This window comes from Giraffa tippelskirchi, chromosome 10 (genome assembly GCF_054371585.1).
Source record: "Giraffa tippelskirchi isolate mGirTip1 chromosome 10, T2T-mGirTip1v1.2.pri, whole genome shotgun sequence".
Taxonomy (NCBI): domain Eukaryota; kingdom Metazoa; phylum Chordata; class Mammalia; order Artiodactyla; family Giraffidae; genus Giraffa; species Giraffa tippelskirchi.
This window is the reverse complement of record NC_137284.1, coordinates 95,649,652-95,666,108: the sequence shown is the minus strand read 5'-3', so window position 1 is coordinate 95,666,108 and position 16,457 is coordinate 95,649,652. Positions and strand designations below refer to the sequence as shown.

The following is a 16,457-nucleotide window of genomic DNA, read 5'->3' as shown; positions in this document are numbered from 1 at the left end:
AAGCACTCACTCTGTTTAACAACAGGCTGGTAATTGGATACATTAGCATTAGCCAGTTTGGTGGGATAATCTGAAAGAAGTTCAATTGAATGGGTTGAAGAATTAATGGGATGAGAAGAGATGGGGTGAAAATACAGAAAGTCTTCCAAGAAATTTAGCTCTGAGGTAGAGGAGAGAGGTGAGTGGAGGTTGAAGAGGGACATAGTATCAAAAGGAATTGTATCAAAAGGAATTTTTTTTTAATTGGAAAGATTTAATCATATTCAAAGGCCAAAGAGAAGAATCCAGTTGAGAAAGATCTAAATGAAACCTGACACTCTAATTACCATTTATCACTAAAATGGACCTCCATGAGCTTTCTAATAACCCTTGAAAAAGCCCTTCCTGCTAACAGGCTGGAATGAATCTGTTGTCAGCTAAGAACACTGCCCAAAACAAAGGTGGTTTTGTGGTCATGGATTGAGATTCTTTTTTTTAAAAGTTTTAATTTTTATACAAGTTTTAAAGGTTGCTTTCCATTTGCAGTTATTACAAAATATTGGCTATATTCCCCATGGAGGTTCTTGAATTAGGATTTTGAACATGGGAGCAATGGGTGATAACAAAGTGAGGCATGACTGCAGGAAGTGAGTTGGAAGAAAAGTTCATTGGTAGTTAGGAGAGGCCAGGATCCCGCAGTCCTGGGATGATGGCAGCATGTGAGCATGAGAGGAAGATTTTGAGCCCTGTCTTCAGGTAAGCGTGGGTCTGCTGCTCAGACCTGACTCACTTGGCAGGTTATAGCCACCCCAAAGCTGCAGACTCTATGTGGTGGCCACCTGCCCAGCCTCTCCTCCTGAGTCTCAGGCTCCCAACTACTGCTGTTACTAAAGCCACCTCATGGGCACATTAACCTGTCAAGCCCATTCCTGCCTCTGATGGCTACTCATTCTGGTTCCCTGAATTATATCTAGGCCAGGGGTCTGCAAATATGACCTATACAGAGATGATACTTCTGCAAAACTTAAAATACTTACTGTCTGGCCCCATATAAACAACAGCTTGCTACCCCTCAGATAAATCATCAAATCTTTCCTATCCAGTTGACAGTCAGCATGATCTATAGTGCAATTTTAAAAATTCAGTTAACCCTGTTGTTCACTTCCCTAAAATAGCTGCAAGATTATTGTTTAACAGAAGCAAAAAGTTATATTTGAGACGTGTTTTTAAAATAATTATTTATAATATCAAAAATGGTCTCTTCAACAGCAAAGAAACAGTCTAAACCCTCTCAGAGAAGAATTTCCTTTTTGCTTCTATATCACACAAGTGACTAGTTACCTGAATCTTCTTTTAGAAACCAGCACTTATAATATTTTTTGATTATTAAAGTTGTTTATCCTGGTATTTGGAAAATATAGAAAAGAATAAGACAAAAATTTAAATTATATATACTTCTCCCATACACAGAAAACTTCTATTAGCATTCTGATGAATACACTACCTGCTTTCTATGCATTTGTAAATAGAGAGAGAAAAGCAATCTATATTACAAAATAGTGACCATATAAATACTTCTTTGTATTGATATATATGAATATTTATAACCAATTCTCTTCTACTGGGTACCTAAGAAATTTCCAATTTTTCACTCCTATAATACCTCATCCTATAATAACAATCTCTGATTATTTCCTTAGGAAAGGTAAATACCATTTTGTTTTTCTTTTCCCTGAATATCTCAGTGTATGGTAGTCTAATCTTCACAATGCATTATGAGCTCCTACAGGTCAAGTTATAAAGTATGTTAACAGACAAGCAAATGTAAGGCAAAAATGTCTACAATTACTATCATCAGAGAACAGTCCCAGTCATTGTGTAATGTTATTTGCTCTTTAGCTGTGAATTGAGGTCTGATGATACATTTGAGATGATAAATATACTTACAACACTGAAGAGAAAAACAGGTTCACATTTATCTCTAAATGGCTGGAGAGTCACAATGCTGTCAGCTTCTGCCTAAAAAAAATTATTTTATATAATGATAAAGGACACTATATTCAAGTCATTTGATGTACTATATTCAAAAAATGCAGAGATACATGAAAATTATTATGTTTACTACAACATTTCATGAGTATGTTATAGCTGTATTTAGAATCAAGTTCCACATTCTGGCAATTCAGACCCTATCTCATTTGGCTCCAACCTTACTTCCCGCTCTTCATCCTTATAGCTCCCAACCTGCAGCTAAACTCATCTCCTCACAGACTGCTTTCTGTACCCGGGCTTTTCCCCTTGTTACCTGCTCCTGCCCTTCCTTTTCCAACCCAGCTCCAGTGTCCTTCCTCCAAGAACTCTGCCTGGCTCCCGCTTCTGCTGCAAATCATCTTCCCTTCACATAACACTTCACCGCCCTTCTCTCAGGGCAGCAATAGTCCCTTTCAGTACTGTACTACTGTTGTACGAACCTAGCTCATGTCCTCTGTTAGAAAGTGAACTACATGCACAGAGAATCACACTCACCCTTGCATGTCACCCCCTACCTTATCAGTCAGAGCTTCCTAAATGCTTTTTGAATAAACTGGTTGTCAGATTTAAAAGACTGATTTTATTTTATTTTTTTAATAAATTTATTTATTTTTTTTAGTTGGGCGCTAATTACTTTACAATAGCCTTTGATTTTAAAGTTTTCTCACAAATTTCAAGTTGTCTTAAATGGATTATCAACAACTATGTATTAAATAATAGTGTTCCTGCAAATTAATGTAACATCTTTTGGGCCAGATATCAGGATGCGTGTTATAGGATCTTCTATATAAGAGTTGCTTTTTGGAACCTAGAGCGATTGTTTCCAAACTGGGTTTCTAGACGTTCCTCAACCATGGCCAAGGATAGTGAAGTGCAAGCCAAGGCAGGGTCCCTCGGCCCTATGTCAGCCACAGGGGTTGTGTTGTAATCATTTTTTTTTAACACATTGGATTCTTCATCGCTTTCTTTCTTTCTCTTTCTTTCCTTCCTTCTTTCTCTATTTTTCTCTTTTCAAAATGTAGGCTTCACTGCTTTCCAAAAAAAAAGAAAGAAAAAACTTAAAAGGAACTAATCTATGTTAAAGGACAGTAGTCCAAGATTACATTTAAAAGTAGTCTAGCCATCATTGTTGCAATTTAATATTATAGTAAAGTACTAGCAAATAAAGCATATAATTAAAAACTATAATACATAAAAACTAAAAACTATAATACATGACATTTACTGAATTTTTATATGTATAGGCACAATGTTAGTACAAGTCTTCAAGTCTTTTAAAAGACCACATAATAGAAAAAATTTTATACTGACCATGCAACTTAGGGTGATTTCAATAGGTAATTAACCTCATAGGTTTTAGTTTTGGATTCCAGTTTTCAAGTTCAGAAAGGGTCTTTCTTTAGTTAACGGCAGGAAATAAAATATCCAGCAGAGGGCACCCCTCCATTGCTCCCAGTGGAGGTTTGGAAGCTATTATACATTTTTTTTTTTTTTTTTAAATAAGCAGGTCATAGAAGAAAAATAGCATCAGTCTAAGTGAATGTACTATTGTTGATTGTGCTCAAACAAAAGAGAAGCCATTTGGAGACAATGAACACATTTTTGTTGTTAAATTCAACAAATGAACAATATGAACATATTTGGGTTATATTTTAGGAAGTTTACTAGCACTCCCTGGTGGAATAGATAGAGTGATGAAACTGATTCGTGTGAGGCAGGTAGAGGAAGTCTGGCTGGTTGGGGTACTGCTGGGAGGACAGAGTCAGAAGGCTCTGGGTGGGAGGAGGCACTGTTAAGACCGTATTCTCACATAGCCCTGTGCTGTGCTGAAATGGTAGCCCAAAAAACCACATGGGCCAATCCTCCTGGACCCACTCCTCAGCCTCCACCACAGTGCCCAACCCACACACATACCCCAGGTCTGTTCCTACTCAGGATCTATAAACAAGGAGGGATTTAATGACTCCAGACCATCTGGGAACACAGCATCAAATTACACTTTCCTCTCGCCTTGCTTTCTATGCACCAGTTCCCTTCCAGGTAGCCAGACAAGTGAGCAGGGGTTCTGCCTTGCTGTCTCTCCCCATTGACCCCAATTTCCTTTTTGACCTGGAGTTTCTTCATGATCCCTAGACCATGAACTTGCACTCCTATCACTTCCAGACAGATTGCCATGAGTCACGAGAATTTTCTGACCCTTGATTCTCCATGAGCCATTTCCCAGCTATTAGATCCTTCTGTTATTGTCTTATAATTTCTTACACCAACCCACTGTCTATTGCATATGGCAATTCCCTTTAGGCCTCATTCTCTGTCCTCTGAAATTAGTTTCCCTCCCTGTTGTTGTTGTTTAGTTGCTAAGTTGTGTCTGACTCTTTGCGACATCATGGTTTCCCTGTCCTTCACTATCTCCCGGAGTTTGCTCAAACTCATGTCCGTTGAGTCAGTGATGCCATCCACCATCTCATCCTCTGCCGCCCCCTTCTCTTTTTGCCTTCCATCTTTCCCAGCATCAGGGTCTTTTCCAATGAGTCAGCTCTTCACATCAGATGGCCAAAGTAAAGTCAAATCTAGAATCACAATCCAGTTCTACTCAGGTGGTTCTGACTCTTCAGAGTTAAGGTTGTAATATAATGCTGCTGCTGCTGCTGCTGCTAAGTTGCTTCAGTCGTGTCCAACTCTGTGCGACCCCATAGACGGCAGCCCACCAGGCTCCTCCATCCCTGGGATTCTCCAGGCAAGAACACTGGAGTAGGTTGCCATTTCCTTCTCCAATGCATGAAAGTGAAAAGTGAAAGTGAAGTCGCTCAGTCGTGTCCCACTCTTAGCGACCCCATGGATTATAGCCTACCAGGCTCCTCTGTCCATGGGATTTTCCAGGCAAGAGTACTGGAGTAGGTTGCCATTTCCTTCTCCAAATAATATAATGCTGCCCTTTAAAAACTTATATGCCCCTTATTTCAAAAGACAAAGTCAATCTCTTGACAAATGATTGTATACAACCACCTACTCTCTTTTTTTTAAACTTTTCTTTCTGTTTTCTCTTTGTTGCATCTTCAGTTTTATTTTTTTTTCTTCTTTGCAGCCCACCTTCTTTAAGAGGAAAAAATAATAAAAGATGAGTTTCTAAGCTTTAGACCGTTTATTTGTAACCTTGATCTAAGAAAAAGAAGCCCTGTAAATAATGTGTCTGCAGAAGAGGATGGAAAAACATAAGTTAAGGTCAGTAAGTAAATTCGTTGTGAGGCTGGGGTTGGGAGGGGTCAGGAAGGCCTGTATATATGAGAACATGCAGTAGATTGAGGCTTCATATTTGTATCAGGGATTATGAGGTTTAGGGATAAGAAGTAAAAATACATGAGTTATCTGCTTTTGCATTTTAGGTCTAGCTGGTCTGGACATGTTTTTGTCCAATAGAAATAGAAAATGAGTCACATACATACTTTTAAATCCTCCAGTGGCCACATTTAAAAACTAAAAAGAAACAGGTGAAAATAATCTAATAATACATTTCACTTAGTCCAATATATCCCCAAATGATCATTCTAACATGTAATGGATATAAAAAGTTATTAATGAAGTATTTCACTTTCTTTTTCGTTCATACTGTCTTCAAAATCGAACTTACAGTTAAGATGCATCTCAATTTATGGGCCAAATTTTAATCATAAATAATTGACTTCTAATTAGATTTCATAAATTCAAAGAGGTAGAGTCACATATCTAACATTAACTGGGTAAATGACCAGAGTCCTACCCCAGGCTTTCTAGTAAATGCCATTTGCAGTCCTTATTCTGAACACACACCATATGCTCTGGTGAAAATAAATATGGCAATAAACAGATACTCATTTTTGTGTTTTTCTAACATTCAAAACCATGGTAAATGACCTTAGCTTTATAGGAATGGGACAAAAATCACATTTGCTCTCAGACCTAGTGGAATTAAATATACAGTAAATTACCAAGTAAACACTGTCCATTTTGAAGAGTTGACAGATTGCTTAAATTAAGATAATCCTCAAAAATTGAAAGTAATAAGATAATAGTATAGTGGAAATCCTTACTACAGCAAAATGCAGAAGTTCATCTTCGTTCAGCTCATTTTTCAATTTTCTGAATAAGGTTTGCATTGCTTTGCAAGGTCCACACCAGGCTTGGTAAACATCGATCACTAGAAGATGGAAATATTCGTGAAAGAACAGAGGCAAAGAGTCTCGAATAGCAGCTTCTCCCAATTCTTAGGGAAGAGAAAAGACAGAGCAGGTTTTTACTCTGGGAAGTGGGGAGTGGTGCTCAGTGTTGGGGTTCCCAGATGCCCTGAGCCTAACTCCAGATGGTAAACACCTAGGAAGCCTAGTACCTGTTAGGCCTTTGTTCTCCATCATCTCATCCCACAGGGTTTGATTATTGATGACCGCCTGCAAAAAGGAAGGGGCTGTCAAAACTCTCCAAGGGCCAATGCACAAAGTAAAGAATTGTTGATGTGTCATGCCTACCTGTAACTGGATTTCTCGCTTTTTGCTTGCCATTTATCCACTGTCACACGCAAGAGGGATGAAAAATAGAAAACATGTAAAAGGAAATTTAAATAATGTTGTTTATTCATTCAAGCAGCATCTTAAGTACTGCAGAAATTTTCCCTCAGCAATATTGGATTATGTACTTTCCCCACTTTTGGAGAGAGAGGAGTTGTGGTCTCTGAAGAGTTCTTCAGGCTGGGCTCTGTGCTAAATGCTTGTAGCAGCCATACTATCTTACCCTCCCAATAATTCTGAAGCAAAGTAAGTCATAAAAGAAGCAGACTCACAGATATAGAGATCAAACTACTGGTTGCCAGTGGGGAGAGAGAGGTGGAGGGACAACACATGGATAGGGAGTAAGAGGTACAAACTATTGGGTATAAGGTTTCAAGGACGTATTGTACAACACAGGGAATACAGCCAATATTTTGTAATCACTGTAAATAGAAAGTAACCTTTAAAAATTGTATAAAAATTTGAACATTTTTTTTAAAGGTGCTCTATAAGGTGGGCAACCACTTGTATGTTTTGCAAAACTATGGCCAGCTCAATAATGAACCCTCTGTCCTTCATTCTGTATTTCCTGGGACTGAATTCCCATAAAGCAGTAGCTTCTGAGACAAAGAAGTCAGAGCTGTTAGGAGACACAGGTTCTTAAACAGAGTGTTGTTTGTTTTTCCTGGAGGATTATAGAGTGTCTGTCTGTGTGCCACATGTTAATTGTCCACGAACATGCACATGGATCTTCCTTAGGTTCCTCTCCAAGGAGATTTAATTTTTAGAGCAAGGCCACCAGTGTGTTCTGGGGCACAGCATAAACTTTGTGCAGATGTTAAATCAATGAGGCCCAAACATCCTGCTCCCTGGTGTCAAGGTTGTTTACATATGGATCCAACTGTGTGTATCCTGGACACTAGTGTGAACAAAGGAGTGACCACAAACAAGACTACATCCAGCCAAGGGGATTCTCTCATGAGCGTTGCACAAAACAGACCCTTGTCTAGCTGCTAGATTCGGACGTTTCAAGAACAAGAACTCAAAATCCCCGAGGGCACAAATCCCTTACCGAGGCCTGTGTTTCCGCGGGGTAAGTTCAGCCAAGCGCAAGTCCCTGGGGTGAGCAGCAGGCCTGGGCGGTGGCCGGACTCCCGCGGCGTCGATGCTGGTGCTGGTGCTGGTCCCGAGGATGACGATGGATGCCAGGATGGTTCGGGCAGCGGAAGAAGGCCAACGTTTCCCTCCACCCGTCCGGCTGCCCGCGAGCCCCGTCCCTGCCACCCACGTACTGAAATTCCAGCACGCAGACCTGGGCGGCAGTTACAGAGCAGTTGGCTCCCAAGTTCGTCCACTTCCTGCTGCCTACTTGCGTCTGGGTACCTTCAGCGTCTCCCCTCCTCCTCCAAAGTGCGCTTGCTCAGTGCAGATTCCATCATCTCCTGCACTTGACGCCGGCCACGGCTGCTCACCAAGGGCAGTGTGAATCCTATGCGCCTCTGGTTGGAAAGAAGGGCTCCCCAAAGTCCAGCCCAGCCAATCATCCAGATTCCCCTGTGCCTACCTCCCTTCTTCATATTTAAAAAGTCATTTAGAAAGCACTTTAGACTTACAAGAAAATTGCAAAATTAATACCCAGAGCTCCTATACATTCTCCCCTTACCTTATCTTTCACAATCATAGTATAATTATTGAAGCCAGGAGGCTAAAGTTGATACAATATTAGCTACACTACAGACCTTATCAGGTCCTTTCCATTTTCCCAAGAATGTCCTTTTCCTGTTCTGGGATTCAGTCCTGAGTCCCACATTTCATTTACCTCTCCTTGCTCTTCTCTCATCTAGGACCATTCTTCTGGACTATCTTTATCTTGTAAAGCCTTGGTGTGGGTGTGAGTATGTGTGTATGTGTGTTATTTCATTATGTCATTTGCAGAATTTATATCAGGAAATTTTTAAAGTAACAAAAAAAAATACTCTCCTTTCATGCCATATGAATTTGATCATTAAAGTTACCTTAACTGCCTTTTCAGCTTGCTCTTTTTTCTCTTATTCTTAGGAATCAAATACACCAAATACATTAGGTCAACTCACTATTCTTCATGGTGATTTTTTGCTGTTGTTTTTTTGGTGTCTATGACTTTTTCTGTGAGTTAGTTTTTAGCAAGGATTGCCTTTTAAAAAATCTTATTTTATTCAAGTATAGTTGATTTACAATGTTGTGTGAATTTCTGCTGTACAGCTAAGTGACTTGGTTATACATATACTTGTATTCTTTTTCATGATGGTTTATCCCAGGATATTGAATATAGTTCACTGTACTATACAGTAGGGCCTTTCTGTTTACTCTGTATATAATAGTGTGCATCTTGCAGGGATTGCTTTTAGTATGAGCATCTGTGACATGGTTTCTCTGATGGCTCAGATGGTAAAGAATCTCTTGCAGTGTAGGAGACCTGGGTTCGATCCCTGGGTTGTGAAGATCCTTTGGAGAAGGGAGTGACTACCCACTCCAGTATTCTTGCCTGGAGAATTCCATGACGCTGGAGGGATACACAGTCCATGGGGTTACAGAGTCAGACACCACTGAGCAACTGACCCTTTCACTTTTTTTCACTTTCTGTGACAGGACTGCAGAAGCATGGCTACACAATGATGTCCCATGTGCCTTTGCATGGTCTGTCATTATTAACAGCACCAGACATGTTGTATGTAAATTTCTCAAATTAGATTTCCTACTTCCCTCAGCAGAAAACCTGAATCTATATCTATGATTAGCACAATTCTCGGACCTGAATTTCTCATCAGTTAGTTTTTAATCCACATAGAATTCCAATGGATGGCAAGCACCTCCTGCCACTAAACTAATTGGAGGAGAAATATTTATAGTCCCACTTCAGATATAAGACAGCCCATCTTTATTTCTAGCAGTATACAAGTAGTTTCGGCCAACTGTGAATCATAACCTCTCAGCGCCTCAGAGTGTGTGGACTGGCAGAGATGTAGAGGTCAGAATCCCAGCCCCATCTGTGAAGGATGATTCTCCATTCTAATACTCCGATGAATCCTTTCTGGTCCAGTAATGCTCATGATTTCAATTTCCTGTGGTACTTCTCTGTCCTAGATATTTCTTTCTCTTAGTTTTCAGCTAAATTTAAAGTTGTTGTACTAAAAATTTGAGTTATTTTATTTAGTATTTCCACATATTTAGGTCTAAACTGGGCATCTTTGTGCAGCAGCTCCATCAACCACATTCACTGGATCTTAGCCTGCTGATTTTTCATCACGACTTCCTCTGTGATTATCACTTCCCTTATCACTTTGTGATTCTTCACTTGGCTTAAAAATCCAACACTCCTCAAGTTTTCTTTAGTGTCCTACAGTAGGTAATTCTTAGAGATGGTGCTTCTGAGGCTTCCTTAGCTCCTGCCTCTCCAGGAGTCTAACTTCCTTTTCCCATTGCCCCATGATGTGTTCTTTCTCATCACCCCTCCTCAGTGTGAGACTTGTCCTATTTTGATAAGGTGAGTGGCTGGCTTGGCTTGGGAAGTATTCTGTACCCACTTTTATGGGGGGTGAATTCTCTGGTAATATCTATACTTAGAGTACAAGTCGTGTGTGTAACTTCCAGTTTATTCCCTGTTTTTAGCAAGTTTCACATGGGTCACTCTATTCCTCTGAGGTGGCATCTTTCTCACTAGCTTTTTAGTTCTCTGATTTTCTGGAGAAAGAAAAACACAACTCTAACTGCCAACATTCCCTACTCGGGTTCATCCTGATTCTGATGATCCAACCTGGGAACACACCTCCCACCATGATTGTTCCATTCACAATTTGTTTGGGTTTGGGGTTTTGGTTTTTTGTTTTTTTTGTGTGTGTGGTGGAGGTGGGGGATTGGCTGCACCATAGCAGCATGCAGAACTTCTCAGACCAGGGATAAAACCCATCCCTGCTTCAGGGAAGCACAGAGTCTTAACCACTGGACCACCAGGGACGTCCTATAGTTTGTTTTTATAACATACGTAACTATTTCTTGATTTTAGGCTAGCAGTCAACCTAATTTCTGGAGTCCATTTCACAAGCTTTAGTGTTTTTATCCCAGTTCTTCTCATAGGTTACCCCAGAAAGCCATCTGGTAAACCTCTGGGGAAACCTAAGTTTTCCTCTGGACTCATGTTGACAACAACATAGGTACCAGAACTTTCCTCTTTAGGAACCTCTTCCTCTATTGGCAACTATTGAGATGGATCCGAGTCAGTTTACTGACAATCTAACCCTGGTGAAGCAGCAGTGATTGAAAATATATAATACTCCTTCTAAAACACCAGACGGTGAAGTGTAGGTGACAATACATACTCTTGATATATATCCTTGATAGGGTGAGGTTATATTCAGAAATTCTCTTGCAGGTAATTGTGCTCATCTACTTGGTCCACTGTGGGAATAAGGAGCCTGTCTACAAAGGTCCATTGCATCTCTTTTTTTTTTTTTTTTAATTGTAACTTGCTTTTTAATTTTTTTTTTAATAAATTTATTTATTTTAGTTGGGGGCTAATTACTTTACAATATTGTAATAGTTTTTGCCATACATTGACATGAATCAGCCATGGATTTACATGTGTTCCCCTTCCAGGACCCCCCACCCACCTCCGTCCCCATCCCATCCCTCTGGGTCATCCCATTGCCCCGGTCCTGAGCATTTGTCTCATGCATCGAACATGGAATGGTGTTGTATTTTACATATGACAATATACATGTTTCAATGCTACTCTCCCAGAACGTCCCACCCTCACCTTCTCCCTCAGAGTCCATAAGATTGTTCTATGCATCTGTGTCTCTTATTCTGTCTCGCATATAGGGTTATCGTTACCATCTTTCAAATTCCATATATATGCATTAGTATACTGTATTGGTGTTTTTCTTTCTGGCTTACTTCACTCTGTATAATGGGCTCCAGTTTCATCCATCTCATTAGAACTGATTCAAATGTATTTTTTTTTAATGGCTGAGTAATATTCCATTGTGTATATGTACCACAGCTTCCAAACCCATGCACCTATGGACACCTTATCTTCGACAAAGGAGGCAAGAATATACAATGGAGAAAAGACAATCGCTTTAACAAGTGGTGCTGGCAAAACTGGTCAACCACTTGTAAAAGAATGAAACTAGAACACTTCCTAACACCGTACACAAAAATAAACTCAAAATGGATTAAAGATCTAAACGTAAGACCAGAAACTATAAAACTTCTAGAGGAAAACATAGGCAAAACACTCTCCGACATAAATCACAGCAGGATCCTCCATGACCCACCTCCCAGAATATTGGAAACAAAAGCAAAAATAAACAAATGGGACCTAGTTAAAATTAAAAGCTTTTGCACAACAAAGGAAACTATAAGCAAGGTGAAAAGACAGCCTTCAGAATGGGAGAAAATAATAGCAAACGAAACAACAGACAAACAATTAATCTCAAAAATATACAAGCAACTCCTGCAGCTCAATTCCAGAAAAATAAACGACCCAATCAAAAAATGGGCCAAAGAACTAAACAGACATTTCTCCAAAGAAGACATACAGATGGCTAACAAACACGTGAAAAGATGCTCAACATCACTCATTATTAGAGAAATGCAAATCAAAACCACAATGAGGTACCGTTTCACACCAGTCAGAATGGCTGCTATCCAAAAGTCTACAAGCAATAAATGCTGGAGAGGGTGTGGAGAAAAGGGAACCCTCTTACACTGTTGGTGGGAATGCAAACTAGTACAGCCACTATGGAGAACAGTGTGGAGATTCCTTAAAAAACTGGGAATAGAATTGCCGTATGACCCAGCAATCCCACTGCTGGGCATACACACCGAGGAAACCAGAATTGAAAGAGACGCGTGTACCCCAATGTTCATCGCAGCACTGTTTACAATAGCCAGGACATGGAAGCAACCTAGATGTCCATCAGCAGACGAATGGATAAGGAAGCTGTGGTACGTATACACAATGGAATATTACTCAGCCATTAAAAAAAATACATTTGAATTGGTTCTATTGAGATGGATGAAACTGGAGCCCATTATACAGAGTGAAGTAAGCCTGAAAGAAAAACACCAATACAGTATACTAATGCATATATATGGAATCTGAAAGATGGTAATGATAACCTTATATGCGAGACAGAATAAGAAACACAGATGCATAGAACAGTCTTAAGGACTCTGAGGGAGAAGGTGAGGGTGGGACGTTCTGGGAGCATAGCATTGAAACATGTATATTATCATATGTGAAACAGAACACCATTCCATGTTCGATGCATGAGACAAATGCTCAGGGCTGGGGCAATGGGATGACCCAGAGGGATGGGATGGGGAGGGAGGTGGGAGGGGCGTTCAGAATGGGGAACACATGTAAACCCATGGCTGATTCATGTCAATGTATGGCAAAAACCACTACAATACTGTAAAGTAATTAGCCCCCAACTAAAATAAATAAATTTATTTTAAAAAAAAGAATATTTTTGGAAGTAGGGGTCTGTCAACATTTTTCTCCATGATTCTCTACCCAGAAAAGCTTAGTTGTATTAACCACCTCAACAGTCTCCCTTGCCTTCTGGTGAATTCAGCAAATATAGAACATCACCAAAACACTGGAGGGATGCAGAAGAAAAAGATGATGGTATGTATTCCACTGGTTTATTTTCTACAGCTTTGCCATGGGATGATTGATTTCTTGGCTTAAGGTCATAGCTTCTTTAAAAGCAGCTCACTGCACAATTGGGCTTCCCTTGTGGCTCAGCTGGAAAGAATCCATCTGCAACGCAGGAGACCTGGGTTGGATCCCTGGATTGGGAAGATCCCCTGGAGAAGGAAAAGGATACCCACTCCAGTATTCTGGCCTGGAGAATTCCATGGACTGTGTAGTCCACGGAGTCCCAAAAAGTCGGACACAACTGAGCGACTTTCACTTTCACTCAACAATACTCCTGTTTCCAGTTTTTGGTCACAAGTACCCCTGTTTGTCATTTTGGGCATAAGGATAGTGACAGTGCTACTATTACTAGCCTTGGAGTGCCATTGTTTTGGATTTCCCTGCATTGTATGCAGTTCTTTATAACTAGTGTCTCATCATTGTGTTATCCTTGAATTAGCCTAATTTTGTGTGGGACTTCCGGAGAAGGCAATGGCACCCCACTCCAGTACTCTTGCCTGGAAAATCCCATGGGTGGAGGAGCCTGGTAGGCTGCAGACCCATGGGGTCGCACAGAGTCGGACACGACTGAAGCGACTTAGCAGCAGCAGCAGCAATGTGGGACTTCATTTCCTGGTGAGATCTTGACAGGAAATGAATACTTGATCAGCTCACAGTACTTTGTCCAACTGATAATCCCTTTGTAAGCCTGAAGCACTAAAGATTCTGGATTTAGTATAAATAAAGTAGGTGGAGAGTTTATCTTTGTTTTAGCTCCTTATAAATGAAAGAGTTAATAGTAAGCTTTTATGCATAGAGTTTTATTGAAGATGTATTTGCTATCAAGTAGCAAAATAACTGCTTGAGAGAAAAAGAAAATTACTGATAAATCAGCTAATCTGAAGATGTATCCTTGATCTGTTTAATATCGGAGATCTAGAGTACTCTCCATCTTAGTAGTTTTCACTCTGAAATATCAATATTTATCATCATCCAGATTGAGAGATACCAGCACAAACCTCCATCTGACCGGATTTATGAGATCATTGGTTTATTACCTGTTGTGTAAGCAGCTTCCACCCTGGGCAGAGGGCTCATAGGACAGATGATTACTACTTGAGGACCAAATTTGCAATTCCTAGATCTCACAATATCCAACCTCCAGGGTCTGATTTCACACTTTTCTAGCTTCAAGAGCGGTTTGATTTTCAAGGTAGGATTAAATATACACAATCAAATAAGACCCATTCCTTTTGTCTGAATTGTGGAGAGTATAAGAGATAATTACACACAAACATACTTATAAGGCAATTTGACAAGGGCAATAATAGATGATTTGTACAAATACATTTGTTTGTTAAGTATCCAATGGTAATATCTGATATGCTTTCTATATTATCTTGATAGTTACATTTCATTACATTTCATCAAGATACTTTCACTAAAGAAAGAATGGTCTTATCCCTAAGAGAAAAACATTTTGACAGGGAACATTGTCATTGCTTGAACAGTCATCAGAAACAGTAGATTTCAGATTATTTTGAGCTTACATCCTTATCAGTAAAAAAAAAAATTGTATACATCCCCATTAAGTAATATTTATACATAGTTTATACCCATACATTGCTGATAAGTTCCTTTATGAATATAAGTACAATAAACTATATTTTAATATAAAATAAATAGAAATAGATTTCTACTACTACTCTTTTTACATTCCACTAAATTATTATTGTACCCACTCCCATTCTGAAGACTACTGTTCAAAAGTAAATGCGTTAAAAAAAAAGATTGTTCCCATATAACAGGTTTATGATATTGATCTTACAATACGGTAAACTTTAGGTACTGCACAATTTCTCTCTGGCACAAGGCTACAATTTTCCCTCCTTTTCCAGTAATCTATTTGACTTTTTGTCTGATAGACCCAGTAGAAAATCACAAGGAAATGGAAACTCAGAAGCCAATTTCAAGATGCATGTACGTTTATAATTCTTGGTGAATTTTTTAAATTTCTCTCCAAAACCCAGAATGAGTGGGAAGGATTTTTGACAAGAAGGTAATGGAGCCAAGTCAGAACTTCCTGCCAGATTCTTCAGTGCTCTGGCATGAAGTTGTCTTGGCCAAGACTAAAGCCTTTGGCCAATTTACTAGAGAGGGAAGAATTTGTAAGCCCTCCTTATGGAGTATAATTATAAGCAAAGCAAAGTGTAAGGATCTATCGATATCTGTGTTTGATAAGTAGAATCTGAGTTGGTTGTCTTGGTTGCTTTATTGAGTTTAACTGACACTTACTGATTTTGTATAACACTACCTGCTTATATATGGTGCCTTAAAGAAGCTTCAGAATAGTCCCACAGTCTCGGAGGCATGGCTATAATACAGTCTGCCAGCATGCTTATACTAAGTCCAGCTGTTTTCCACCTTTTCCTATTTCTTTTCCTGCTTTATGGCTGCATGTCTGGAAAGGGAGATCTGGGAGGTAATCTCAGCTTCCTGACTACCTGTTATATCTTAATCAGAATAAAACCACAACAATGCCCCATCAATCCCAAAAGAATTTACTCTAGGTCTCTTGACTTTCTGAGCTAATTCTTTCCTCCAAATACGGTAAAATATCAGTAATTTTCAAAATAGAGCCATCGCCAAGTTGACCATAAGTTGACTAAGTTAAGCCTTCTGTAGAGTCTTTATCTTTGGGTTTTCAGGACCTTGAAGAACATTCTAGGATCAAAGCTCAGTGAGAATAAATGCAAAGAAGAGCATACATTGGGAAAGCCAATGCGTAGCAGAAGTAAATAGTACAAGAAAAAAAAGAGATAAGGGTTGAGTCTGGATGGTTGGGATCAACTTGTGTAGAGTTAAGGCAATCGAACATATTCTGTTAGTGAAGAACTAATAACGGTTTGCTGAGAAGAGGGAAAGAATCAATCCTCATTACCTTTTTGTGGAAAAATCATTTTGGTGATGATTAAGAACAAGAATTTGAAAAATTTTGAAGTTGTGGAAGCAGCCACTCAGTTGAAACTATTTTATCACAATTGTGAGAAACTGATTACAAAGCAAGTAACATAGGCGTATTTAATGGATAACACCACCTACAAAACACAGCATATCCAGGCAACAGGCTGTAGTTAAAGCAACAAAAATTTCGTTATAAAGAACTAACTCAGAATTTTCTGTCTCTGAGTAATGTTGAATGAAGTGTATCCGGTAGGCATGGTGGGGTATAAAACAAACCACTA

The 16,457-nt window shown here is 39.4% G+C and overlaps 1 protein-coding gene across 20 annotated transcripts in view; it reads right to left on the bottom strand.

Moving 5' to 3' along the window:
• NME8 (NME/NM23 family member 8) overlaps positions 1-7,748 on the bottom strand; it is a 54,718-nt gene extending 46,970 nt beyond the window's left edge. For all 20 annotated transcript variants that reach the window (XR_014067280.1, XR_014067281.1, XR_014067283.1 and 17 more), the window contains exons 1-5: positions 7,600-7,748; positions 6,510-6,549; positions 6,374-6,431; positions 6,078-6,184; positions 1,927-1,998 (exon numbers count right to left, since the gene is read on the bottom strand). Coding sequence is in view for 5 of the 20 variants with exons in the window: in XM_081536002.1 (XP_081392128.1) it covers positions 1,927-1,998; positions 6,078-6,184; positions 6,374-6,431; positions 6,510-6,542 (270 nt within the window). In the remaining 15 variants the exon portion in view is untranslated. The remainder of the gene's footprint in view (positions 1-1,926; positions 1,999-6,077; positions 6,185-6,373; positions 6,432-6,509; positions 6,550-7,599) is intronic.
• Between the last annotated feature and the right edge of the window lie 8,709 nt (positions 7,749-16,457).